Source organism: Macrotis lagotis, chromosome 6 (assembly GCF_037893015.1).
Source record: "Macrotis lagotis isolate mMagLag1 chromosome 6, bilby.v1.9.chrom.fasta, whole genome shotgun sequence".
Taxonomy (NCBI): Eukaryota; Metazoa; Chordata; class Mammalia; order Peramelemorphia; family Peramelidae; genus Macrotis; species Macrotis lagotis.
In genome coordinates, this window is record NC_133663.1 from 34099714 (window position 1) to 34126637 (window position 26924).

The window sequence follows — 26924 nt, forward strand, 5'->3', positions numbered from 1 at the left end:
GGGAATCAGAGAAGGGATATAGGAGAGGAGTTGAAGCAACGTAAGGACTCTAATAAGCAGAGATAAAGAGGGATTGAACTTTTCAGAAGACATTTTTATCAGGTCAGGTTCTTTGATGTTGTATTACTTTTATGGAGTCCATTTCCATGGGAATGATGATTTCTCAGATCAAATGTGGATTTGTTTCTTAGCATTTACAGTAGATTTTATACCTATCTACTCTTGCTAGGAATTTTCTTCTCTAATCTTTGTAGCCGATTAGTTAGAATAGGCAGAGCGAGAAGGCCAACAGCGGGGAAACCTATAACGTTTCAATCATTAGCAATCTTTATTTTATGAATTGTGAATTTAGAAAGTGTTTCACTATAACCTATTTTTACTTAAATTCCTACCAAGTTAGCAGAAAGATTTATAAAGAGAATAACCGTCAGTATTTCATTTTATATCAAATGAAACCAGAAATGGGCTGTTGTAGAAATTTTATGTACACGATCTTTGTTGCTATTAATGCCCATGCAGTGACCTGTAAAACATCTAGTTACTACTCTGTCCATATTAGCTCCTACATACTAATGATTTATTTTCATTTTCTTCAGGATATCAACCTGCTGCTAACTGGATTTGATTGATCAGAGGGGAATCCAAAATAAATGGCTACTCTCATTGTATTGCTGCTATGGAAAAGGGAACAGCAGTGGCTAATGGGACATGGTTTGATAAAGAACATCAAGTAAAGATGTTTTGATAAGTGTGAAATCAATGGAAGATCCTTGCTGTTTGAAAAGCTTTTTGAGATTATCCTGACAGGTTCTCCTGGAAACCTGAGGAAACCTTCCTTTTTTAGCTGTCTCATTTTTCACGGGCGGATAACAAATACTATTACTTCCCTGTCAACTCAACACCTCATGTGGGACCATGGCCCCACCAAGATCCATGTGGCTGAACTGTGCATGGAAAGCAGGGATGTCACATCTTTTACTTCGGGGATTGGAAGCCATCCTAGCCCTGTGCATCTTTGGATGTTTGCTTCAAGTCTCTGTCGTGTCCTCACAAAAGTTGGATGATGCTGACCCACTGGTAACGACCAACTTTGGCAAAATAAGAGGGATTAAGAAGGAACTCAATAATGAAATTCTGGGACCTGTGATTCAGTTTCTTGGGGTTCCATATGCAGCCCCACCCACTGGGGACCGCCGTTTTCAGCCTCCTGAGCCCCCATCCTCTTGGTCAGACACCAGAAATGCCACTCAGTTTGCGCCTGTTTGTCCGCAGAACATTATCGATGGGAGGTTGCCAGAAGTCATGCTCCCTGTTTGGTTTACTAATAATTTGGATGTAGTTTCTTCCTACGTACAAGATCAGAGTGAAGACTGCCTCTATTTAAATATCTATGTCCCAACAGAGGATGGTGAGTTATCTGAAGGAAAAAAAAAGCAAGATCTTTATAAAATAATTATTCTTATTCTAAATTCTAACAATATTAATTCATGTATACTGGTAGCAAGCATGGCTTTCTCTTGTTGGCACGAAGGCATTTTCCATGTATGCATGTGGCTTATTTGTGTGTGTTCATGTGTGTATGCCTATGTTTTATTTTTCCCCTGTTTCTACTTGTTTTATTTCCCCTCTAGCACGTGTGTTTAGGCAGTTATTGGTTCTAAATTCCCATTTCCTACTCAACACCTTCAGGAAAGATGCATCAGCCTTCTTCCATTTTGCATGTGCAGGCACAAGAAATGGGTGACTTTTCGCACTCAAAAAAACTCCCCCAAAATATAAAAAATGCAGGAGTTTAGATTTAAGTGAGCTAGCGGTGTTGCATGCTCCGACTGTCTGTGATGGAGCTCCATGTTATTTTCTAGTCTTCTATTCATTTTTCAGTAAAAAGAATATCCAAGGAATGTACAAGAAAACCCGGCAAGAAAATTTGTAGAAAAGGAGGTATGTATAAAAGTGGAAACCAAAAACGGGGGAAAAAAAGGCTTGGAGAGGAAGAACGCTATAACACATCCAAAGGATGATTTGCTGTTGTGCTGAAGTGAAAGGTTAGGCAATATCTTGTATTTAATGAAGCTCATCAAGGAGTTGAAAGATGGCGGAAGAGGAGAATAGCGGAGAGGATAACTTCTATAAAGCATCATTGTCTCTCTTGGGTTCCCTGGTGATGGTGGTAGGAGCAACAGCTGTATCTTGGCCTTGTGCTTATTTCAAGGATGCTGAAAATATCTGTGTATTGGCAAAGAAGCAGGAGCGGAGATCTCTTAATGATTGAAATTCTGTGTTCTCTGGACGTTTTCTTTACATAAGAGGGCTAACTTTCCCGTAGTCTCTTTTTGTTCCTTTACCAAAAGATGAATGAGAACGAATAGTCAGTTTTCCGTTTTCTCATAGTTTCTCCTGTGTAAACTCATGGTATGAGGGTAGTGCAATGTTCAAAATATTTTTGCTTTTGTCAGGTAGTATTTTTCTTCAGACGGTATTTAAATCTCGTTGTCAATTCCCAGCAGAAATGGAGATCTTGCAGATTTCGTCCAAACATTTGCAGATTTTCAAAATTACTCTAACACTTGTATATTTATGTTCAACAACTTAAAACATGGGAAATAACATGATTCAGAAGCTACAATTAAATCAACCTTTAAAGCATCCTCTAGTTAGATTGTGCAAGTGGAGACATTCACAGCTGCAGGCTTGCTGAGACTTAATATGTCTGAATGTGCTTGTCCAGACTACTTTTTTTTAAGTTTCCTATTCTAAAAAATCACCCATAGGAGAGTCTGACCTTATGGGGTGGGAGATTCTTGATGTGCTCATTTAACTTTAATCATAAAAATATGGAAATTTCAGCTAGGGCTGGTATTCAGGTGTGGATGACTTCACTCCATGTACTAGTCTTCTCCAAATTCTTGACTGTGTCAGGTCATATGCTGTGATGAACAACCTCAAGGGCAGTTGAGGTTATTCTATTGTACTGATCCCACAGTTGGAGATGGATCATATTTTCCCCTGATAGGATCATTAATGGTCGTATTCACGGCAATGTTGCTCAGTATTTTTTTTCCCAATGGGGCATACACATTGAGTGGTGGTCACACGATACCATCGAATAAGAAAAATGCAGAAGAAACAGAAGTGTTTTGAATAACTCACAACCAAGTCTCTTATTTCTCTGAAGTCAGAGTAACTGAAATCATTAACAAGCCTTCTGCTAACGTAGCTATTATCATGTAGTTTATCAAGTATGTGTAATTAGCATAGCAACTTTGGCCTCCTATTATGAAATCTTCATTCTCAATCATAAGTAGAGTTGCTGGTAAAAATACAGAATTATAGCATATATTTTGCAAAATACATTTTCAAATAAAATCAAGAAAGAGAGCAGGGCCAAAAAAATAAAAAGAATATGCCCAAAGGAGAGAAGTTGATCCTTCATCTTAGAAATGATAACTATTTGGAAAATTCTTTGTCACCAGTTTTTCTTCAGATATTTCTTTAATTCATTATATACTGGTGCTAGTGGGTATTTCTGTGGGCATCCTTCATTTGCATGAGCAAAGGCACATATCTTCATTAGAGAGAACAACTTCTTGATGGCATTCACTTCAGGTAATTGGGTTCATCATTATATTTTAGAAGGTCTCTTCAAGTTTTCTAGTCTCACCTCATACTTGAACAAGAATCCCTTTAACAAAAAAAGTCTACATTTAATCTCCCAGCCTTCCTTTTCAAACTTCTCATCAGTGACAGAGAAACCTGTTAATTCTCTAGGCCACTCATTTGATAGGTAGTTCTAATTTTTAGGAAGTGTTTCTTTATATCAAGCCTAAATGTGCCCCTCTAAAGCTTTCATCCATTGTGCTTAGACTTGCCCTCTAGAGCTTGGCAGAATAAGCCCAAGTGTTGTCTATGTGTCAGTCTTTCTAAAACCTGAAGGCTGCTGCCCCCCACCCACACTCCGACTTCCCTGATACCCTGAGCTTTTCTCCCTAGACTTTCATCATTGCAAACATACAATCCAGGTCACTTCTGTTCACAAAATATACAAGTGCAATACATTATATACTTGTACTAATCCCTGGGTAGCAGTGTGAGGGCCACTCCACATTCTATGGTACTAGGCCATAACAAAGGAGTTGGGAGGAATGGTATCAGTCTAATTTTCTGCACAAATGGAGTTTAAGAATGAAATAAACACTACCCATTCCAGACAGAGAATAATAGTCTCCTTTCTTTCAGACTTCCGTAGAATGTTCCCTTATCTTTTTCTAAAGTGATTGTTAAAGCTCTTCTCAGGAAGAGTTGAATGGTCATGTGTTAATTTGCACAAAAAAATGCTGGGCACTCTCCTAGGGTTTTTGTTTTTCTTTTTCTTTTATGGTAAATTTACCTACTATCCTACAGAATTTCACCTTCAAAGGAATACACAGGCTATACATGTCAGTCAGAGGATATGGTGGAATATCATTGGAATATCCAATGTATGCATGATTTCATGAGTGATGTGAGGATTCTTGCTAATGAGGCAGATCTAACCCATTGGTACTCATCCTCTGGTCCATAGCTTTCCGGAAGTCCGATGCAGAGTCCCGCCAACAAAATGGTAGCTATCCTCACGTTTTCTTCACATTGCTGGGGTTTCAAGCAGTCCAAAAGATATTCTTCTCTTTCCCTACATAAACATCTCATCTTTAGTGCTCAGATGATTCTTTGATGACTGTCTTTCCAAATAGATGTTTTTAGGAAACTATAACTCTAATCACCTAAAATATTCAAGTTTGCCTTTATCCCTCAGGTTTTTTGTAAAAGAACCAAATGGTCAAGTGAAAAGTATTTCTACAAATTTGCAAAATGAGTCTCTTTAAAAAGTCTCTTGATATACCATATATATATGTGTGTGTGTGTATGTATATGTATGTATTTAGATACACACATATATATGTATATTCATCACATTTTAAATATAGTATATTCATGCCCACATGTACCTAAATCTCTATTGTCTCCATCTACATAATTATTTTCTGCTTAACTGGTAAAGTTCTCATTTTCTCCTTTGATACGAAAGGTTTTTCCTCCTTTAAAACATGTCCCAATTGCATTTTTTCCTCATCTGTCTTTTCATCTTTTCCATGATAGTTAATTACTCTGCTGGTTCTTCAGGTCTCTCTGTTCTGACTTTGAGTTCAAAATGGAGATAATTGCAATGACTTATGCAAAGATTGTTAGAGTGATAATCTATGCCTGCCTGCCTGCCTGCCTTCCTTCCTTCCTTCCTTCCTTCCTTCCTTCCTTCCTTCCTTCCTTCCTTCCCTTATTGGCTTCCCTTTTTTCTTGTCTTCTCTCCCTTCCTTCTGTTTTCTTTCCTGTTCAGTCCCTCTTTCCCACCCTCTCTCTCTTCCTTCCTTCCTTTTTCCTCCCTCCTTTATTGAATTTCAATTTTATTATTTTTATTCTATAAACACATTTGGTATAACTTCTCTGTATTTGATGGTATTTTTAGCAGTTGGGGGGGCACACATGGGCTGACCCTAGTAAAGACTAATAGAGAACATAGGTAGTTAAAAATTTAGAGATAACAGAAAACAGTCACTATTATGTAGTGGAATTAGAATCAGGATGAACTTGGTTTGAATTCTGCCACATACTGGCTGGGAGACCCCAGGGAAATAAGTTCACCTCTTTGGCCTCAATTTCTTTACTCCTTGAAGGAGAGATTTAGACTGGACAATAGTGAGTGTTTTCCTTTAACTATAAATCTATGATCCAATTACACATTTTAGTCAACAGCTTCAAGATCCACTGAGCACATTTTCCAGAACTGATTAGATGACAGTATTAATCAATAATTATCACTTTTATCTTCTCCAGTTTCAAACCTTTAGAAGAGGCAACACTAGGGAAGAATAAGTGGAACTTTGCTCCCAATTTTTCAGAGAGCATTGATCGCATTCTCAAGCTTCATCTGTATAGAAACAGCTGAGCACTGATGTACCAGATCAGTCCCTTTTTTGCCTGACTTTACCTACCCTACCCAACCTCTTCTAGCATGCTCTACTGAAGCCTCATGTTTATTGATTTATCTTCTAGATCTCTTTTGGACTCCTTTCACTTATATACAGTTGAATTTTTCTTAAAAAGTTGTTTTAAGGGTGGGTTTTCTGGTTGCTTCTCCACAGGGATGTTTTGGGAAGTTTCTCATAAGCCCTTGCCTCCTGTTGGAGTGGCTAAAAATTCCAAGGTGGGTGAATACAACAAATAGGATTGGGCCATCTGCACACTGATTAATCACCCTAGGAATATTTATGCTGTTGTCTTCATTTCTTTAGGCATTTGTAGCTACTTTCTCATCCGTGCTTTCAAAATGAATACAGCATGTGTTATCTTTTATGTTGGTATTCAGGAAATGATTATTAGAGGTTCTCTTTCTCATTTCTCCCATTTCTCCACTATTTCATAGGCGTTTAGATTTATAAGAACAGTCAGTATAATTTCTTATACTTCCTTCCATTTTTGTTCTTCTTTACAATGCTTTCATTTGTTCTTGCTGCATTTAATAGTTTTTTTAAACAATGTAATGTGGGCTATTTCAAGAACTTTTCCATAAAACAAGGCATTTTTTTAAGATGAGAAAGACGAGTTTTTCCTGAGTGTGGGTATAACTGATTATGCTCATTCTGTAAGCCACCATAGAAAAGTAGAGGGTAAATCAGAGTGACTGGAGAAACAATAGTTTGTAAGTGTCTGATTTCTTAGATTCTCTGGGTACGGCAAGCATACATCACAGATATCAGTGGAGAATCTTTGAACAGCACAGGACTGTGTTTATGTTAAGGCAAGCAGATGGTTGGAGAAATTGTAACTGATCTGGAAGTGGAGTGTTCAAAGCCCCAACCACCAGGAATAGCATTCTTCTATACACCTTTAGATTGACTGCAACTGTAATGGTCTGGGGAATCCTTGTTAACACCCTTGTTAAACCAGAATTGGGGTATCTGATTTCATCCAGGAACCCTATATGAATGGAGTAAACTAAAGATTCATCTATCAGAATAGCTAGGAAATGAAACACAGCGTTCTAATATGCACAAGATAGGAAGGCTTACGAGAAACAGCAACAACGTCCCTTTGTTTCCTGACAGATGCTCAGAGTATCCTGAAGCAGATAATTAGAAGATCATTTGAGTTGTCCAATTCAATTTATTTTGCATAGACCTTCTTTTCATAGGATAAGATTTGGGGGTAAAATAAATAATTCCACACAACTAAAACAAATTCATAGTAGAAACTGCACTCCTTTTAGTTTCCCCCTTTTACTCTTGTCACTTTCAAATCTTATTTACATATTGTTATCTGCTACTGGGTACACTAATTACTAAATAAGTCATGTTGCTCTATGCCTTAGCACCATAAAGTGTTTAGGTAGCTTTTGATTATCACTTTTGCTTTTTATGTCTACTTTATTAATGGTAAGAGACCCTAGAAAATAGCTTGGGAACCAACTGGTTTTCTTGCCCTTTTATGGTTCATTTCCTGTCCCTTAGATCACAATGAAAGGGGAATTTGTTACTGATGGTCACTTAATCCTTTCTGGGTTCAGAGATTCCTATGCCAGTGATGTAATGTATATAGCAGAGTAGAAATGTGCTCCAAGGTGGTCACTCCCATTTTTGTTCAGGTTGTGTACAAAGCTTGTGTTTCTTTAAAGATTTTTTTTTTTAGCTTTTTGCTAGGCAATGGGGTTAAGTGGCTTGCCCAACCAAGGTCACACAGCTAGGTAATTATTAAGTGTCTGAGACTGGATTTGAACCCAGGTACTCCTGACTCCAGGGCCGGTGCTTTATCCACTGTGCCACCTAGTTGCCCCCATTCTTTAAAGATTTTTAAAGAAATTTTAAAAAATCCTTAAAAATCACAGGTAATATTGATAAAATTGAACTGTGTTTACATAAATTAGACTCTTTAGTCAATGCCATTATACAATAATGTTCTATGCCATATTAATTGCAAAGTGGTAAATAGAAACTTGCCATTACAGTTGTATTCAAAATAAGGACCATATCAATCTAGTCAGTTCGTTGTTTTTATATCATAGGATTAGAGTTAGAGCAAAAAGGAGCATTAGAGGTCATCTCTTACCATCTCATTGTACAGATGAAAGGTAAAGTGGTTTATCTAAGTGAAGAAGCAGTTATCAGATTTTTTGAACTCAGATCAGCTGACTGCTAATCCTATATCTATATATCATCTATCACACAACACATATATCCACAGTTTAGAGGTGTGGGATGAGAAGGAGGCAGAAGAGGCAGAGCCGAGTCCCCTCACCACAGTCCCTATTTAAAACATAGGCACACACACTCATAAACACACAGACACAGAGACACAGACACACATTCTTGCTGTATTATGTTGCCTTTTCTCTCCCAGAAATAATATATAGAAGAAGGTTTCTTCACTCTCAGGTCTATGAAGTAACCTGTCTCTTAAATATGCTGATAACTAATTGGTTTTCTTTTAATCCTGTGTGTTTTAAGCCTCTGCTACATTATGAGAAAGGGTACTTTGGTTTTTCCAGCTACCAAAAAGGCTCAGGACCTCCAAAAGATTAAGAACACCTGATCTCGAAGTTGTTTTTACTAATTCTGAATTCATTAACAACAGCCAATACTAATGCAATTTAAACTGATCTACTTCCTCTTCAGATGCTGAATTACTTTACATTGTATTACCAGTAGTACCTGAGTTAGTGTTCTAGCTATAATTAGGGGAAGGGTCTGACTTTAATTCTCTTCCGCTCCTCTGTTTTCTGTAGGTACTGCGTTATCTCTCCCAACCTCTGCCTTCTCCATCTTCCTTCCTTCCTTCCTTCCTTCCTTCCTTCCTTCCTTCCTTCCTTCCTTCCTTCCTTCCTCTCTCATTCTCTTTTCCTCTGTCTCTGTCTCTTTTTCTGTCTCTTTTTGTTTCAATTATTTACTTATTTTCATCAGTAGGCACATGTATATTTTTAAGTTAGAAAATCTCTGTTTTTCTGTCTCTCCTTGTCTCTCTCTTTCCTTTCTACTTCCCTGGAAATCTAAAATGTGTAGGGTTTGATGATGGGGGGAAAAATGAACGTTCTTTATTCTCCACATGTGACATTCTGATCAGATGTGATTTCCATACTTAGAGCCCCAATGGATTCTTTGAAACTTTGACTCCTTTTTTTCAATCTGAATCTTTGCTGTAAATTACACTCATTTTTTCATCCCAACATGCTTTTATCACTCACACACATCAATCACAGGTTCTTCAAGTTCTCTTATCAAGTCCCCCACCCCTCCTGGAAGTCTGCACCTTTTCCAGATCCCTTTAACTCATTAAGAACATCTGGCCACAGACATGTATATAGAAATAAGGCTTGACTGAATCTACTGGTAGGTTTTAAAAATCAGTCCTGGAAAATTGTCTTTGGCCACCTTCTCTCTTTCCCTCAAGTCTCTTTCCAGATGATATAACAGGAGACATACTTTGAAAATAAACTTTTTAAAAAAGAATAGAAAGGAGAGCAAGAGTAAGCAAGTAAAATCTTATCATGAACTGTCAGAGAAAGTCATTTTCACCTTTGCCATAATTTTGTACCAAATGACCCTTAGAAGAAGTGGGTCATTGACTTTCATCTCTTCCTCCCACTCTATCTCTCTCTGCCTCTCTCTGCCCCCTCCAATCAAATATGACTATATATATATATATATATATATATATATATATATATATATATATATATACACATATATATGACTTTCTATTTGGTCTATCACCTGGATTTTATTAGGCAAAAATGATGAGTTTTAGGCATATGTATTGGGTATATACTCCATATAATGACAATTTATATAACCATTTAATGTTAGCTAGAAATGTCACAATTCACTCCCACAACGAGTAAAAGGAGTGAATGTACAAGCAAAGAGCCTGAGTTCTAATCTCAGTTTGAATTTTGGAATCTAGATCAATAAGGGATCTCCAAGATTGTGTTTTCCATTTTCTTTTTTTATTTCACAGGTGAAAAAAATAAGGCTCAGCTAGCAGACATTACTTACCCAAGCCATCTGTGTAGTAAGAAGGAGAACTTGGCTTAGAATCCATCTAAAACCTGGTAATCTATATCAAGAGTTCTTAATATGGGATTCTTTGAATGTGCATATATTTACACATATATGTTCATATAAATATACATACAAAACCCCATGCATACATACATACACACATGTTTTGGCTATAGAATCCTAACAATAGAATTGTTGGACCACAAGAGATGAGTTTCTGTATAACTCAGTGCATGTTGCCACATTTAATAGCAAAATGTGCATACTAGTGTGCAGGTCTACCAACAGTGTTTTAGAGTATCTGTTGCCCCTAAACTAGTCATTTTTGCTTATGTTGATAACTTCTGGGGAAATAAAAAATCACCATGGGAACTTAAGGATTTAATACTTTGCATTTCATATCTTGACTTGGAGTATATTGGAGTATAATTTATTGCTTAGTTATGATTTTTTTAATCAATGAAGAAGCATGCATTCCCTAGGTGCCTTCCTTATTCAAGGCTTTTTCTTAAGTGCTGGGGAAACCAATACAAACAAAAGATAACTTACCCCTGCCCTCAAATAGCTTTCATTCTACTGGGTAAAGATAACATGTAAAAGAGTATAAAAGGTAGGGCATGGAAGAGAGGCTTTCAGGGTATAGTCACAAAGTCTGTGAAGTTGGAAGCAGAGTGATGGTTAGATAGCTGCGTTTGTCAAAATGGAGATCTTTGGAGAAATTTACTAATGCTAGGCTTCAGGCTTCAAAATGATGTTTCAGAATGGAAAGGCAAAAGACATATTTTGGTGAATTCTATAGAGTCAGAAGCACAACTAGGAGAGGAAACAAGGAATGGGTATTAAAGATACATTCGTAGTTAAATAATTAATGAAAAATTGAATCAACAGACATAATATCAGCTATAATAGCAGTAATCAGAATAAGAGTTGGCAGACTGGAATTCATTATGGAATTGTAGAAGAACTAGACTTGGGGTCATATGACATGGCCTGGTCTTCCAATTAAGGCTAATTCAGATTTTGGTCAAGCCTCCAGTATCTCTTGGCCTCAGTCAGGTCCTTCCTCTATACAAAATGGATAATGAGGATTATAGGGCTGTAAGGAAAGCAACTTGTAGACTCTTCCATAAATGTACAATATAATTTAATTGATCAGCAAGGGTGTATAAAATGCCTAATGTGTACCAGGAACATGTACTAGACCCTAGAGACAAAGACAAAAGTGCAGTCATGCCTCCCTTCGAGGAACGTATAGTCCACATGGCTGGGTAGTTCTATATAACATACAAAAGAGATCAAAGGTCTCTTTCTGAAGGAAGACACCTGAAGCAGAGAGGAGCAAGGAAGGGGATCAAGGAAGGTCTCAGGCTGAAGGTGGAGTTTTAAAGGACAACAGATATTCCAAGTGGCTGAGGTGAGAATGGAGTCCATGAAACCTGACTCTAGAAGGGAAGGCTCCATGATACTCCGAGGCTTATCATTCTTGATTTACAGATGAGGGAAGTGAGTGAGATTAAAAGAGGACACCTGACTTGTTCTAATGCACACAGTGAGTGTTGAGAGTGGAGGTAGGGAGTGGGGTTCGAACCCAGGTCTCCCTGGCCACAGTTCCTTACTGAGTACTACATCATTGAGTTGTTGAGAGAGAAAAACAATGAACTGAGATGTATTTGGACCTAGTGAAATCAAATCATCAGTCCTTTTCCTCTTCCTTCTTCTCTTCTTCCTCTCTTTCTTCCTCCTTCTCCTCCATTTCTTTTCCTCCTCTCCTCTTCCTCCATCTCTGCTTCCTCTTCCTCTTCCATCTGTCTTCTTCTCTTCTTCTTCCTCTTCCTCCTCCTGTATTCACTCAGTGAATAGATAATCTGGAATCAGAAAGGCTAGAATTCAAATGTGACCCAAGCCTGACTAACAGTGTGATCTTGGACTTGGATGCATTTCCCCTCTGTTTTAGTCAGTTTTCTTAATGGTAAAATGGGGATAATAACAACCACCTTACAGGTTCTTGGAAGGATCCAATGAATTAATAATGGTAATGAATTTAGTCCAGTGCTGGCGCATAGAGAGTAGGAGGGCGTGAGAGCAATCTTAGAATTCATCTTATTCTATGATGAGAACTTTTTCAATTTAGAATTTTTTTAGCAGTCCCCATTATACAGGTAGATTTAGAATATGGTAATTCAAGGAAATTCAAAAAAGGAAGATTGTCTGCTTGGTTTTTGGGTTCCTTATAACTGTGTCATGTAGAAAATGTTCAGCTACTAAAGGATCTTGTTTCATCTCAAGGAGATTGCCAAACAGCTTAGAGCTGTCTGTCCACATGGTGCCAGACAGACTGAAAATGGAGAAATTCTGTCAAAAAGAGAGGCAGGCTAAGGGATAGATCTTTTATTCAATCAGTAAAGGTAATACTCTAGGAAGAACCCCCTTCCATCCTTTCCTCTACTCAAATGAAGACCTGGAAATCATCTGTAATTTAGAGAACTGACTGAAACTCAGAGAGAGTAAGTTACTTCGGATCACACAGTCAGGATGTGTCTGGAACAGAATTTAAAAGTTTCCTCCAACTTCAAGATGAACCTCTACCTACTACACTATTTACAAATAGTTAAATGTTGGCATTGTGTAAATAAATTATGCAGCTTTACCTTCCCTCCTTCCCTCCCTCCTTCCTTCCTTCTTTCCTTTCTTCCTTCATTCCTCTTTTTATTCTTTATTTCCTTCTTTCCTTCCTCCTTGTCTCTGTCTCTCTGTCTCTGTCTCTCTCTCCCTTCACTCTATCCCTCTGTCTCTGTGTCTCTATGTCCCTGACTCTGTTATTCTGTCTCTGTCTCTGTCTGTCTCTTTCTCGCCCTCCCTCTCCCCCTCTCCCCAGTCCATCCCTGTGTCTCCATGTCTCTGTATCCCTTGCATCTATACAAATGTCTACCATCATTTGTCCACTAATCTTCCAAGTCTTTAAGAGCAAGGACAGCCTTACTTTTCTTTGCATGCTCAGCACTTAGAACAATATTTGTACATAGTAGGCATTTAATAAATGATGGCTGACCAATTGATCGATTGACTTGGAGATAGGTTAGATTAAAAATGTAGCTTCTTGGAAATGCTTGATTATATAGCCCCAGTTGAAGTTCATTTTGTCAGATTAGGTATTTGAACAAAGGACTTCTAAAAAGAAATTTCAATTGAAGAACTATTTATGTATTTACTGTAATTCTCTTCATCTGGTATGTATGTAATTATAGCATTAGAGCATTTAATTAGAGCCAGTGTTGGTGAAGCATGGTAAGTAAGTTAAGTAAGTGCTGTAAAACTCTGCTCCTGAAAATGGCAGACAAGGAGAAGAGGGTCATTCTCTCATAGGACTATTATTTTCAAAACTCAAAAATGCATTTAATCAGCATCAGTCTTAAAGGAGTCTTCTTGTGCTTTGGTGGGGAGGAGGAGGGTGGGCTGGATAAGTCCATGATCTTGATCCAGAGGAAAGAGAAGATCCTTCCTAGGCTCCTTCAAGCCCTTCTTGGCAGTGAGTAATTGAGGTTGCCTGTCTTTGGAGCAAATCCTCTCTCCCAAATCCTCTTTCCTTTTTTCTAGGGGATACAAAGTTTTAATCAATTAACTACCATGTATCTATTCAATACCTATTATATGCCTTTGACTGTGGGTGGAGAGTGGCCAATGACAAAAGCAAAGCAGCCTCCACCACCAAGGGGTTTACATTCTATTTTTTTAAATTTTTATTTAGAAAACTAAAGTTTTCTGAAAGCAACGGGGTTAAGTGACTTGTCCAAGGTCACACAGCTAGGAATTATTTACTGTCTGAGGCTAGATTTGTTCTCAGGTCCTCCTGACTCCAGGGCTGGTGCTCCATCCACTGTGCCATCTAGCTGACCTGGGGGCTTCCATTCTATAAAGATATTCCATGTATGTATATAAATATTTACAATATATGGTCTCCAAATTTTGGGGTATAGCTATCTTCTAGGGGAAAATATACCTGAACTTTGAGTCAAGGAAGTCTAGATCTATATCCTTGCTCTAATATTTCCTTTCTGGATATAAGTTCCTTAGCATTTTGGAGTCTTGGTTTCTTCATCTTTAAAATAGGGGAATGTTTAAACTATTGATCTCATAGGATTGTTGTAAAGGAGATTGTTAGTAAAATTGAAAGGTCCATCGATTATGGGAGTTGGATCATCTCCCTCCCCCCATTCCATGATTATAATGTTTTCCCTTATATGTTATTAGACAACCACTGATAGAGTACTGGACTTGGAATGGGGAAAACTCATCTTGATGAGTTCAAATCCAGCCTCAGAATCTTACTAATTAGGGATCCTAGGCAAGTCACTTAATTCTGTTTGCCTCAGTTTCTTCATTTATAAAATGAGTTTGAAAAGGAAGGCACTAGTAAACCATTACACTATTTTTGCCAAGGAAACTCCATATGGGGTTCAATCATACATGATTGAAATGACTAAAAATAACAATATTATTATCAGTCTTTTTTTTCAAGAAGTTCATAGATAAATGTTCCATTGACAAATCATTGTCCTACTATTGTTCCACCATGTTTAATATTCAACAGGCTATCCCAGAAATAGAGTGGAATGAAAGTCTTGGGATGAAATCTTCTTGGTAGACTCACGGAGAGTATCTTTAGAACAGATGTCATAATAGACCAAAGGGGGGGCATGGACTTAATTTCGTCCTTATGGTTCCTTGCATATAACATTCCATCTCTGGACTCCAAGTCTTTGAACTGGCTGTCATCCATACTTGAAATGTTCTCCCTCCTCAGCTCTGTGTCATGGCTTCTTCCATCTCTCAGCTAAAATTCATCCATAAGAAGTTTTCCCCCTATTTCTTTCCTCTATCCCCCTGCCCAAACTTCATGATACTACCATTCTTCTGAAATTACTTTCCCCCTTCTATGTATATATATTTCATATTTGCATAGTTGTTTTGTTGTTGTCTCCCCCAATTAGAATGTGAGCTTCTTAAGGGCAGGGTCTATTTTTCCCTTTCTTTGTATTCACAGTGGGTGGCATATGGTTGATAATGATGATGAACCTGTTTCCCTATAGTTTGGTGGAGGGTTTTTTTGCCACTAGGTCTTTATAGTTTAAGATTTTTTTTTATTCCATGTAGATAGGAGACTATGAGTAATCAGGAGAGTGACTGACATCTATTAAAATGTTAAATACATGAAGACAGAGTTTCCCTAGAAGGGAGAGTTGAGAAGCAGTGGTTCAATTGCCAGAAATGCATATTCCCTTTTGAGTCTTAAACATATCTGAGCCTCTACCACATAACTGTTGGGATCAGGAAAAGGTGGTGAGGATGATCTAAGAATGGCAAAAGTGAGAACAACACAAACATCCTAACACCTCATATTCTGATAGCCCTTTACATTATATAGCATCTTTTACACACCTTCTCCCATTTGATGTTCATAGGAATCTTGACTAGCACTCTTCTCATTTTGGACTCAGGGGAGGAATCCTACAGTCATACACCTAGAAAGGAAACTGAGGCAGGGTTTTAAACTTAAGACTTCCTGACTACAAGCTCATCAGGAGGAAGCTCTAGCTTCTATGCTGAACTTTACTATGCTCTTTCTTGTGTCTCAAACTCACTGTTTGTGCTAACAATCCCAAGTGTCTATAGTGACTGGAACAGTAGGAATATATGTGTATAGATATATACATATTTATATGATATGCATACAAATATATAGATAGATAAATATATGTGTGTATATATGAAGAGAGAGAGATTTGTGTCACCCTTTGTTCAAATGTAGCCTCCTAAGGGCATTAACTGTCACCCTTTTGTATTCTCATTCCTAGAGTTTAGCACAATACTGCTTGGCATTTTGGAAACACTTAATAAAAACTCATAACATTCACTAGCAGTCTCCATGATGTTGCTATCAGATCCATGTATTTTATGGTGATCTTACTTCCTCATTCTGTCCTGTTGGAGTCTTGGAAATTCCTACTCTTTTTTCAGATAAATCTACAAAAGTTCAAGGGCATAAATATGCATTTTTTACTAATAAATAAATCAGAGTAGACAAAGTAACAAAATACACAAATGGCTATCTTGGAGATGGATGGAGCTATGAATCAGGAATTCATTCTCCGGGCTAAAATCCAGTATATGGTGTAGTGTCAAACATTACCGAACACACGTTTCTCTTTTCACCCTGGTGATGAACAAAGCTACTCCAATGCCTAGCCCCAGGTAGTTCTGGGATGCTGCCAATTCCAGGTCTGCTACAATACTAATTGCTTCCAGAACTTGTTTACTATCATTAGCTCCAAACACAGGGTCCCAACTGGCCCCTCTGTCTCTGGCCTGAGTTGTCTTTGTGATCTGCAGCCTCACTACCCCTGGGCATCCTTCACCTGGCATAAGATCCAAGTTATGGAGTATGAAGACAGCTAACTTTCTGGTTGTCTGGTTTAACCTCCTCATTTTTAATGAAGGCAAAGAGGTTAAATGACTTGTCCAAATTTATATGTAGTAAGTGTCAGAGAGGGGATCTGAACTGAGGATGTCTGGTTCCAGGACCAGTTTTCCTTCCATAGTACCATAATCCCTAGACCCCTCTCTTAGATTGGCAATTTTCTATTTCTACCCCAAAGATTCTTTAACTGCTTCTGAGACCATTCAGTCATGATCATAGAGTTATCTCCTCTACTACCTTAAAAAATTTGCTATGGCTCAAGTTTCTTGTATACCCTATCCATTATCTAAACCTAAGTCTCAGTATTCTATTTGTCCAAGATTCTTTAGCCATTTAGACAACAAGCAAATATTAAATGCTTTCAACATGAGCAGTATTATGTTAAATGACATGGATTTAAAGAAAGGAAAAATATGGTTCTTGATCTCAAGGAGTCCATATTTTCTTGGAGAAGATAGCATATTAGCAACTTTGAACATATAAGATATATGCAAAGCAAATAAAAGTTATTCAGAGGGGAATGTATAAGCAATGGGAGCGACAGTGGGAGAAGACTAGGAAAGGCCTCCTATGGGTTAGTTCTGAATCTTACGTGCCAGGAACTAAGACTCAAAGATAAAGAGGGAGAATGGCATAGTCATGGGAACTAGAAGCAAGGAATTGGAAGACGAAGGTATTTATGTTAGAGGAATAGCAAGATGGCTATTGGAGAAATGAAAAATAGGAGAATGGAATGGTCAGAAGAGGCTTAGTGATGAAAGGCCTTAAAAGCCTAACAAAGGATTTATATTTGATCCTGAAAAAATAATGGGGAACTACTGGAGTGAACTGAGTAATGGGGGACATGGTTAGAACTATGCCTTAGGAAAACTACTTCAGCAACTGAGTAGATTGAGCTGGACTGGGGAGAGATTTGAGACAGGAGCTTAATGAAATAATCAAATACTGAAATGATAAAGGCCTGCAACAGGGTTATGGGAGACAGACTTACCCAAGATATGAAGGTAGAAACTACCAGACGGCAACAGATTGGCTATTTGAAGGGGTTGGATGATTGAAGGCAGAGCCAATGGTTGAGACTGGGGAGCCAATGGTTGAGACTGGTCCTGCAATTAAGGAAATTTCATCTTTTTCTTTAACCCTTCTGTAGGTTGCTTTTAATCCCTGGACACTGTTATCATTTGCTCCTCAGTGTTCTGTGTGTTCATTTGATATTCACTAGAATAATTTTAAGGCTATTCTTCTCATTCCAGTAGCCTTCTTTTTCATTTGTTGTTACAACTTCTCACCTAGGCTGTCTCCTTAGTTTCTTTGTGACCTCATGGCATTCATCTGGGTTGTTCAATTTAACATCTCAGCAGGTTATCTCCCTGCTTCAGAACTTATTCTTTTGTTGGGATTGTCTGTTAGCCACACATCTGAAGAAAACCTTCCATTCTGAGATGACTGAACTGACTTTCACTCCTTGAAGGAGAAAGGAGTTGAAATGACCAATTCTAGCTGCTTCCTCAGACACCCTTCTCTAGAATTTCCTCACTGAGGTCTTTAATTTGGGTCATATAGTGCTTGAACTATTTCACAGAATTAAATGATTTCACCCATGATTCTCAGTAAGAGTAAGAAGAGGGTCATTTTGTACAAGGGCCTGCTATCTTTGAGGTACCTTCTGGGCACATAACTCAGCTAGGGCATGTTCCCAACCAGTATGTCTAGTCCACCCTGCTGCTCTTTGAGTGGAAAGAGAAGTTGTGCATGAATAACCTGAAATTGAACTGCCTAAAGAAAGAAATAAAAACGTTAAAATTCCCTGCAATCGTAATTGTTGCTGCTTCTTACTTTTATGTCTCTTCCTCTCAAAAAGCCATGAACTGGTCATTGTAGTTGGGGGAAGGTACTCATGTGCCAATGGGTAGTATTATCAGAATACTATTAATGGCATTTTAAGCCCTTAACTCTCAAGCTTTAATAATACAAATTGGAGTTAGGATGGAAACAGCTTACAAATGTCATATTAAGGTAATACATACATCTCTTACCAGCTGATCTTTTTGTAGCCATAGGGTACAATCTGTCTTCTAATCCAGAGATGCTCTTTTTTGGTTTGAAATATGAGTTAAGAATATGTGGTAGCCATAATTCAGTGTTGTCATCCTTAACTTGTGAATTTGTTTTAAAAATTCCTTATCCTTTATTTCCACTCTACCTGAAACCCAATTTATTAAGGTTTTAAAATTAATCACATTTTATTGATCTTTCATTTTGACGCCACCTTCATTTCTGAACATTTTCCATTCACTACTGAATGAGCCAGCCTTTATAATAATTTCTTTAAAAAAGAGAGAAAAAGGAGTTTAGTAAACTAACCAACATATCAAGAATATTTGACAGTATATGCAGCATGACACATTGATATTTCCTCACCTCAATGAAGAAAAAAGAGAGATACATTTTCTCGACTTTTCTCTAGGGTCAAGGGTGACCATCATAAATAGCCTTCAATGCCTTTTGTTCTTGCTGCTACTGCTTCTTCCTTTCTCTTTCTTTACATAGCTGTAGTCACTATATTTATTGTTTTCCTGGTTCTATTTATTTCACTCTTTATCACTTCATAGAAATCTTCCAATTCTGTAAATTCTTTCTGAGCATCATTTTTTATAGTGTAGTCATATCCTCCTACATCCATTTGCCATTCTATATTTAGCCATTCTCCAATTAATTGACATCTGCCCAAATTATGGAAGTTTCAAAGTTCATAATAACTTGACTACAGTGCTCTAGAGAAATGTACATATTCATTCTTGGATTTCCCTACTTCAAAATGATTTGCTTCATTCTTTGTAGTTATATCAATGTCTAGTAGTACATAATAGATTCTTAATAAATATTTGTTGGTTGTTTGGTGATCTGAAAAGTCTGATTTTTCTATTCATACTATGCATTAGTAAAAATACCTGTTGCCTTTCTAAATAGTTGTTGCCTTAAGTGACTGTTCCACCTCCAAAAGAATTACCATTTCATAGCCAAATTTTCAGTGATGGATGACTGTTAAGGAATTTTATGTATATAGTTCATACATGTATGCATTCAATGGAGAATGTTAAGATTAGGAGATAATGGGTTTATTTTCTGTCTTTGTGTATGTTTATGTGCATTTGTGCATGAGGGTGTATTTTTTAATCAAATAGCTAAGGAAAGCCCCATTATTAATGCAGACTAGCAACCACTGTTATACTCTTGAAGAGTTTTCTAAAGTCCTAGGAAGGTTAGTGACTTGTCCAGGTTCTATGTCAGATGTCTATAGAAAGACAGATAACTTGGATTTTTCATTCCATTGATCTAGGAAATTCTTCCTACCAAAAGTAGATAAATAGCTGTTCTGTCATTGAAAATCTTATAGAATTACCTGGGAACACAGAGAGGTTAAACAACTTCCCCAGGATCACATCCCTACTGTTTATCAAAGATCACATTGGAACCCAGAACTTAGTGACTCCAAGATAGTACCCTCTCAACCATTATATACCATCCTGATTTATGGTCCCTGCTAATACTAGAATTCTATTATTTTTTCATGTTTAAGTATATAAAGAATTCAGTCTTTTTAAAAATATAAATATTGGATTCAAGTTTTAAATCAAAATGAATTTTCAGAAAAGAGTAAAATTTGTGAAAATCACACCAGATGAGATGTATGCTTTGGATTCCTTTGGACTGAGTTCTTGTATTTTCATTATTTTAGTAGGAGAATATCATTGCTGGAGGATACTTTAGAGATCATCTATTCTAACATTCTTTTAATTTTTTTTAATATCTGAAAGTTCTGGCTAAGTGACAACAAAGTCAAATGTCAATCCTAGCCAGAACTCTAGGCTAAATCTTCTTTCCCCTTTTATCAGTGATTAGCACTGGACTAGAAAGAGAAATCAGAGGCACTCACTCTCCAGAGATAAGGCTGTATACCAGACTCCACTCCCAAATAGTTCCAGTGTGACCTCAAGACAAGTCATTCAAATTCTTTTCACATCAATTTATTCATCTTGAAAGTAAAGAAACCTAACCAATCAGTCAATAAGAATCTATTAAGAGCCTACTATGTGCTAAGTCCTGAGGATATAAGAGAAGGCTAAGGACAGTCCTGGCTTTTAAAAAGTTGAGAATCTAATGGGGGAGGAAACATCCACACAATTATATGCAAAGCAAGCTATATGGGTAAATAGGAACTAATAAGAAGGAGGAAAGCATGAAAAGGGATTATGAATGGTTTTCAGTGGAAAAAATGCATTTTAGTTGTTACTTGTAGGAAACTAGGGAAGCTAGTAGGGTTAGGCTTAAAGATAAAGATCATCCCAGGCACGTGAAATAGCCAGGACAATGACTGGGGTAAGGCTATGAAACAATGTCTTATTTGGGCAGCTGGGTGGCCTTATGGATAGCATACTGAGCTTAGATTCAGGAAGGCTCATTTTCCTGAATTCAAATACAGTTTCAGATGCATACTAACTGTATGACTCTGGACAAGTCCTTGAACCCTGTTTGCCTCAGTCTCCTTATCTGGAAAATAAGTTAGAGAAGGAAATGACAATATATTTGTCATGAAGATCCCAAATGGGGTTGTGAAGAGTTGAATGTGACTGAAATAAATGAACAACAGAAAGTCCAGTGTCACTGGACTGAGAGCATGTGAATTGAGTGGAGTGAGATGTAAGAAGTCTGGAAAGGTCAGAGACAGGGTGGGTTATGAAAGTATTTTGCATCTGGTCCCTAAAATAATAGATAATAATATAAATAAGGAATGATCTAGTTAGATTTGTGCTTTAGGAAAATCACTTTAGTGACTGAATAGAAGATGACTTGGAGTGGGGAGAGAGTTGAGGCAGGCAGACCCACCAGCAGGTTACTGAGATAGCCGTCTAGACTTGCCAACTTTGTAATTCTTGGGGTATTGTGTTGTCTTGGAAAGGCCTTGGTGAATTGATTCAGCCTTACTCTGTTGAAGATGCCTATGATACGATCCAGCTGAGTGATTCTGGGCAAGTCACTTAACTTCCTTAGGCAGCTCTCTAATCTAAATTGCAGAGTCTAGACCACAAACATTTATGAAGCACTTATCATCATCCAAGCATTGCTCTAAATTCTAGGGATACCAAAAAAAGAAAAAAGAAAAAAACACTCATTTCAAGAAGCTCTGTCTATTTAGCAGAAGGCAGTAGACAAACAATGACTGTGACCTGCACCTCAGGGAGAATTGACAGAACCCCAAATGTGAAGTTTGAAGGGCAGGGTGTGAGTTTGAGTTTTGTCTCTTACTAGCTCTAAGACCTTGAGCAAGGTGCTTGTGTCTGAGTTTTCGTTATCTCTAAAATGGGATGAATCATGATTATGCCATCTTCCTAATGGGTCATTGTGATGACCGGTGTGAAGAAATGTACAAAAATGCTCTGTGGTTCCATGCCCTGCATGAACATTGGCCATCATTGAACTGTGCTTGTAAAAGCCCTCTAAGCTAGCAGAGGATATTCTTAGGAGAAAATTCAATGGTTTTTGGTTATTGGGATCATTGATTTAGTTTTGAAAGGGAGCTCAAGAGACCATGCAGCTCAATTCCCAAATTTTACAGAATAGAAAACTGAGATCCATGAAGATTATGGACTGTTCAAAGTCACACAGGTAATAAAGAGCAAGATGAAATTTGGACCCATACCCTCTTGTTCTAAATGCATATTTTTGAACCCGCTTTAATATATATCAGTTATAGGAGTGAATCCATGATCATATTGGTATGTGCTATTTTAACAAACACATATGACTCCAAACAATCAAATTGATCCATTTACATTGGATAATCCATATCTTTGTCTTTCTATAAGTCATCAGTGAGTCCATCCCATATTCTCAGGCTTTTTCACTTAATATTTAATGGATACAAGTTTTATTTACATAATTCTATAAAAATATGGTCACTACATTGGCTTTAAAAATAAATAGCAGAAGGGGCAGCTAGGTGGTATAGTGGATAAAGCACTGGCCTTGGAGTCAGGAGTACCTGAGTTCAAATCTGGTCTAAGACACTTAATTACCTAGTTGTGTGGCCTTGGGCAAGCCATTTAACCACATTTGCCTTGCAAAAAAAAAAACCCTAAAAAAATGGCAGAAAAAAACAGGAAAAAATGAATGACATAAAATTGATTAGAGTTTTTGACATTAAATAGATACAATCTTGAATATGTACTTGAGTCGTAACTACAATCCTTCCAGAGAGGCAGCTTAGGTAAGATACTTGGAGAGGAAATGTAGTTTTGAAAATGATCTTCCCTGTGTGGTTATAGGCAGGTCACTTAACCTCAGTTCCTATCTGTGTAATGGTCCGCATTACCTACTTCTCAGGATCAGTATGGAGTTAAAAGGAGGTAATGCATATATGTATGCAAGCATGTATGTGTGTATTTACATCTCTCAAACATTATGTAAAGCATAGCTTATAATCATTCAATATTTCATGATTGCATTTAAGGGGCAGAATATTCCTCTAGACTTCATACATTTTAAAAAAATGTACAAAGACCCTGCCCTCAGAATATTCACCTTGTAATTTTCTGCCTGAATCATACCATTCTTCCTAAATTATAAAAAGTAATTTTTCTGTTGGGACCATGAAGAAGTTTGAAGGTGACTGTAAAATCCATTTAAATAAAAAGCACAAGCTGAATTAATGAGTGATCGTTTTAGGAAAAATTTAAATGAAGATGATGTTTGGTATTATTTTTTCACTTAACAAAGCATTGCAGCATGTCTTGAAATGTTCATGGAATATACCCCACTTGGTTGGAATAAAGCCTACCAAGAATGAACAAGACATATATGTAAGCTCTGTTGCTAGAGACTGTTCTGCACCATCTTTCTTCATGACCTGGCTTCTCTTCCATCTTGGGACCCCAGTCTTTTGCCTGTGGAACATTGTTTATATCTTGTCTAGACCTAATATGCTACTCTGGCAAACTTTCTCCCATATTTCTCCTTCAATATCCTTCCCAGCATCTCTTCTTGTAACTCCTCTTGCCCCCATTTTAACCTCTAAATTTGGGAATTATGAGCAAATTCAAAGCTACCTTTTCCTGGAAAAGATGAGTCAGTTAATCACCCCATGGCTTGAAATTGTAGCTTCCCAAAATGAAGCATCTTGCCCTGACTTCCATTCTTCTATAGTCCCATTATTTTCTCCTATTCCTTGAAGGTAGGAGCTATTTTGTTTTTTGTAGTTAGTGTCTGGAACATATTAAGCAATGAATAATTTTTTTTTATTTATTCATTCATTCATTCACTTCTCTTTTCATAATGTGAGGAAATGGATTGAGAATTTACACCTGTTGTCAAAATATTTCATAAGAAGCTAGAATAAATCCCTTAAAGGTTCAGGAAAATATAATGAACACCACTTAACCTTGCTTCCCTATACTTATGCCATATTCCTGAATTTTAGATTGGGTTCACTATTGGGTTTATCACAGGGCTATTTGAAACCAATAGTGTACCCAAACAATTCCAACTCTGGAATATGGCAGAAGTGGAATGGGGTAGGGTGGGGTGGTTTTCACTACTTTGAATACCCATTTCAAAAGAAGCAAGATGCTAACTGCAATTAGAATATTGCCAGGCACATTGAAATAGCAATGTTCAACACCTACCAGAAAGGTTCTCTGCTATCTGGATCTAATCATGGTCTTTGGAACTAAATATGTAAAATACATTAATGGATCTGGGATCTCCTTGATATGGGTACTTTCACTGATGGAACTCCTATTCCATTCATGGCTGCCCATCATGTAGAGGTCTAAAGTATTTGTACCCGTAGGTTCTCATCCAATGAACTGAGAGCCTTCCTTACTTTCTATTGAAACCATAAAGATAACAGTGGAGCATTTAGGGCCTCTGATTGTTATCACTTGATTTTACCACACCACCAGCCCTGTCTTCTTTTTATGTTTGCACTTCAGGGAGAGCCTATTCTCCATTGCTTCTCTTTTTCAAATTTTTTGTGTGTATATGTATATGTATTGCAACCTGCTTACAACCTCTACCAAGTATATCTTCATTTCCCTTTCTGAATCCTCAATTTCAATTTTTTGAAAGAAATCAATGAGTGAAAAAAAATATTAAGCATCTACCAGGTGCCAAGCATTGTAAAAAACTATAATGTACCATGACTTGACATTTGATACAACCAGAAAAATGTTGGTATTAAAAATCCTTTTAAACTTTTTAAAGGAGAACTGTGTAGTTATTAAAAGAGGTTTTACATTTTCCAAAAGCTATTTGGTTCTGTTTCCTCTTTCTGTTCAACTCTGGGTCTTACTCATTGATCATTTGCCTTCTCTAATGCCCATTACCTGTCAGTTATCATTTATTATCTTTCTTGATATATCTATCAAATATATAGATATTTATATATATATGTCACCCATTTAGATATGTTTCTATTTGATTTTTTTTCTTTCTAAATATATCTTTATTGGTTTAACTTTCATCTATATAGATACACTGTTCTCTATCATCTATCTAGATCTAGCTACATCTTCTATCCATTTTTTATATCATCTATCCTGATGCATCTTTGTCTTCTATCTAGCTATAATTTTCTAAACTCACCATCTATCTAGATATAGTTCTATCAAGATACATCTTTATCAACCATCTCTCTCAATATTCTTATATCAAATGTATTATCTATGCAGATAACATGGGGAAATACAAAGGGGGATCTCTCTCTTGGAAGTTCCCCAAACCAATGAAATCATAATGTCTAGTCCCTATCCTTAGATAGTAATTTATATAAGTGTATATATATATATATATATATATATATATATATATCTTCTGTCTGTCTGTCTGTCTATCTAATTTCCCAACCCTATATGCTGTCCATCCAAATGCACAACAGTAGCTTTGGATTGGACAGACAGCCAAAGTCATGGAAAACTCAACAATAATAGAATAACAAAACATCCAATATATTGTAGTTTCATTCACTCTCCATTCTCTAGGAATCAGCCCTTCCCTTTAAGAAGAACTTGAAGATAACTAAAAATATCATTTTGTGTGCCAAAGCATTTTAAAAATTTTAATCATTTTGGATGATTTTTCTTCTCAAGAATATTGCACACATCCCTGCCTGAGAGGCATTTTGAGGCATTATTTTTTATATAACAAAAACAGATGCAATGTGGTGAAGAGAGGCCCCTTTCGCACCTCCATTTGAATGATGCTGTTAACAGAACCCATCAGGCAATGGAAATCAGAGCACATTTTGGTCCTCTGTGCTAAGCCATCCCTACCTTTTTATGGCACACTGCCCCTGAAAGTGAAGACAATTTTAAAGCCGACATCAGAGTCCTTAACTAAGAAGTAAGAGTGCCGAATCTCTGACAGATAGAACCTGGACTGGGCTGCTGGGGCCCTCTGGACTGTCCGCCTGCCAACAGTCCCAGCTCTTGGCCACAAGCCTAGTCTAGTTGCTGCCAGCCTTATCATTTCTCTGTGGACTTTATATTTCAATACAAAACACCAAAATGCATTGATATAGTCAGAACAGAACATTAGACTCCTTGGTTCTAGTGAAGGAACCTTATTTTAATTTAAAATTTTAAAGGTCTTTTACTCTCCCCTAAATTTGTCTTTTTTTCTTTTTTTGATTTTAGATGTTTCTCTGGAGTTGCTTGCTCCCTATTTTTGGCATCTTGGGGGATAAGGCTAGGTCCTTCTCTGGCTATTGTTAAAATAGTCCAGTGGGCTATACGGATCCATAGGTAACATCACATTAAAAGGGTTTTGTCCCCATGGTGCCCAAACAGTTGGGGGACAATTTCTCTCCCTGCACCTCACATATCCAAATAATGCGGTGACAGTGGGTCTCCTCCCTTAGTCTACCTTCTCTTCCAAACTCACTCCAAAAAACAAGACTTAGAACTTTTTAGAAACCCATTTCCCCATTCTGGCACAAATGTACTACTGATGAAACTAATATTTGTGCCATTAGGTCCCTACCCCTTTCCCTCCTCTCTGTTTCTGCATTTGGATTTTTCTGTCAAACCAGGTGGATTACCACAAATTTTTCTGTCCACACACACACACACACACACACACACACACACACACTATATCACATCATTTCACACCATGCCTCATAATATCACAATGTATACCCACCTTAATTTGCCCTAGCTGAAGTTTTGGTTGTTTGTGACCAATTTTGACTTTGACTCCTTATGGATAGCTTTACTAGGTCTTCCACATTGGCCTGTTTCCTTCCTTCCTTGGGTTAATCTCATAAAAATCCACTATCACAGACAATAACATCATAAGATCAAGAA

At 37.3% G+C, this 26924-nt stretch overlaps 1 protein-coding gene and 1 long non-coding RNA gene across 5 annotated transcripts in view; one reads left to right on the plus strand and one right to left on the minus strand.

The window, feature by feature from the left end:
* The first annotated feature begins 576 nt into the window (after positions 1 to 576).
* The window catches only part of LOC141490730 (neuroligin-1-like), a 277179-nt gene continuing 250831 nt past the window's right edge, over positions 577 to 26924 (plus strand). For 2 of the 3 annotated variants that reach the window (XM_074190935.1, XM_074190936.1), the window contains exon 1: positions 577 to 1408. In XM_074190935.1, coding sequence (XP_074047036.1) covers positions 916 to 1408 — 493 coding nt within the window. In that variant the 5' untranslated portion in view covers positions 577 to 915. Of the gene's footprint in view, positions 1409 to 1881; positions 4687 to 26924 lie in introns of those variants that run through there. The other variant, XM_074190937.1, reaches the window with a different exon arrangement.
* On the minus strand, positions 10142 to 17851 carry LOC141490732 (uncharacterized). Of its 2 annotated transcripts, none has more exons than XR_012469321.1 (3): positions 17552 to 17851; positions 15522 to 15616; positions 10142 to 11950 (listed from the first exon to the last, which is right to left on the minus strand). It is a non-coding gene; the product is annotated as an uncharacterized LOC141490732 (long non-coding RNA). The 2 variants fall into 2 exon arrangements; XR_012469322.1 differs by lacking the exon at positions 10142 to 11950 and adding an exon at positions 13266 to 13675.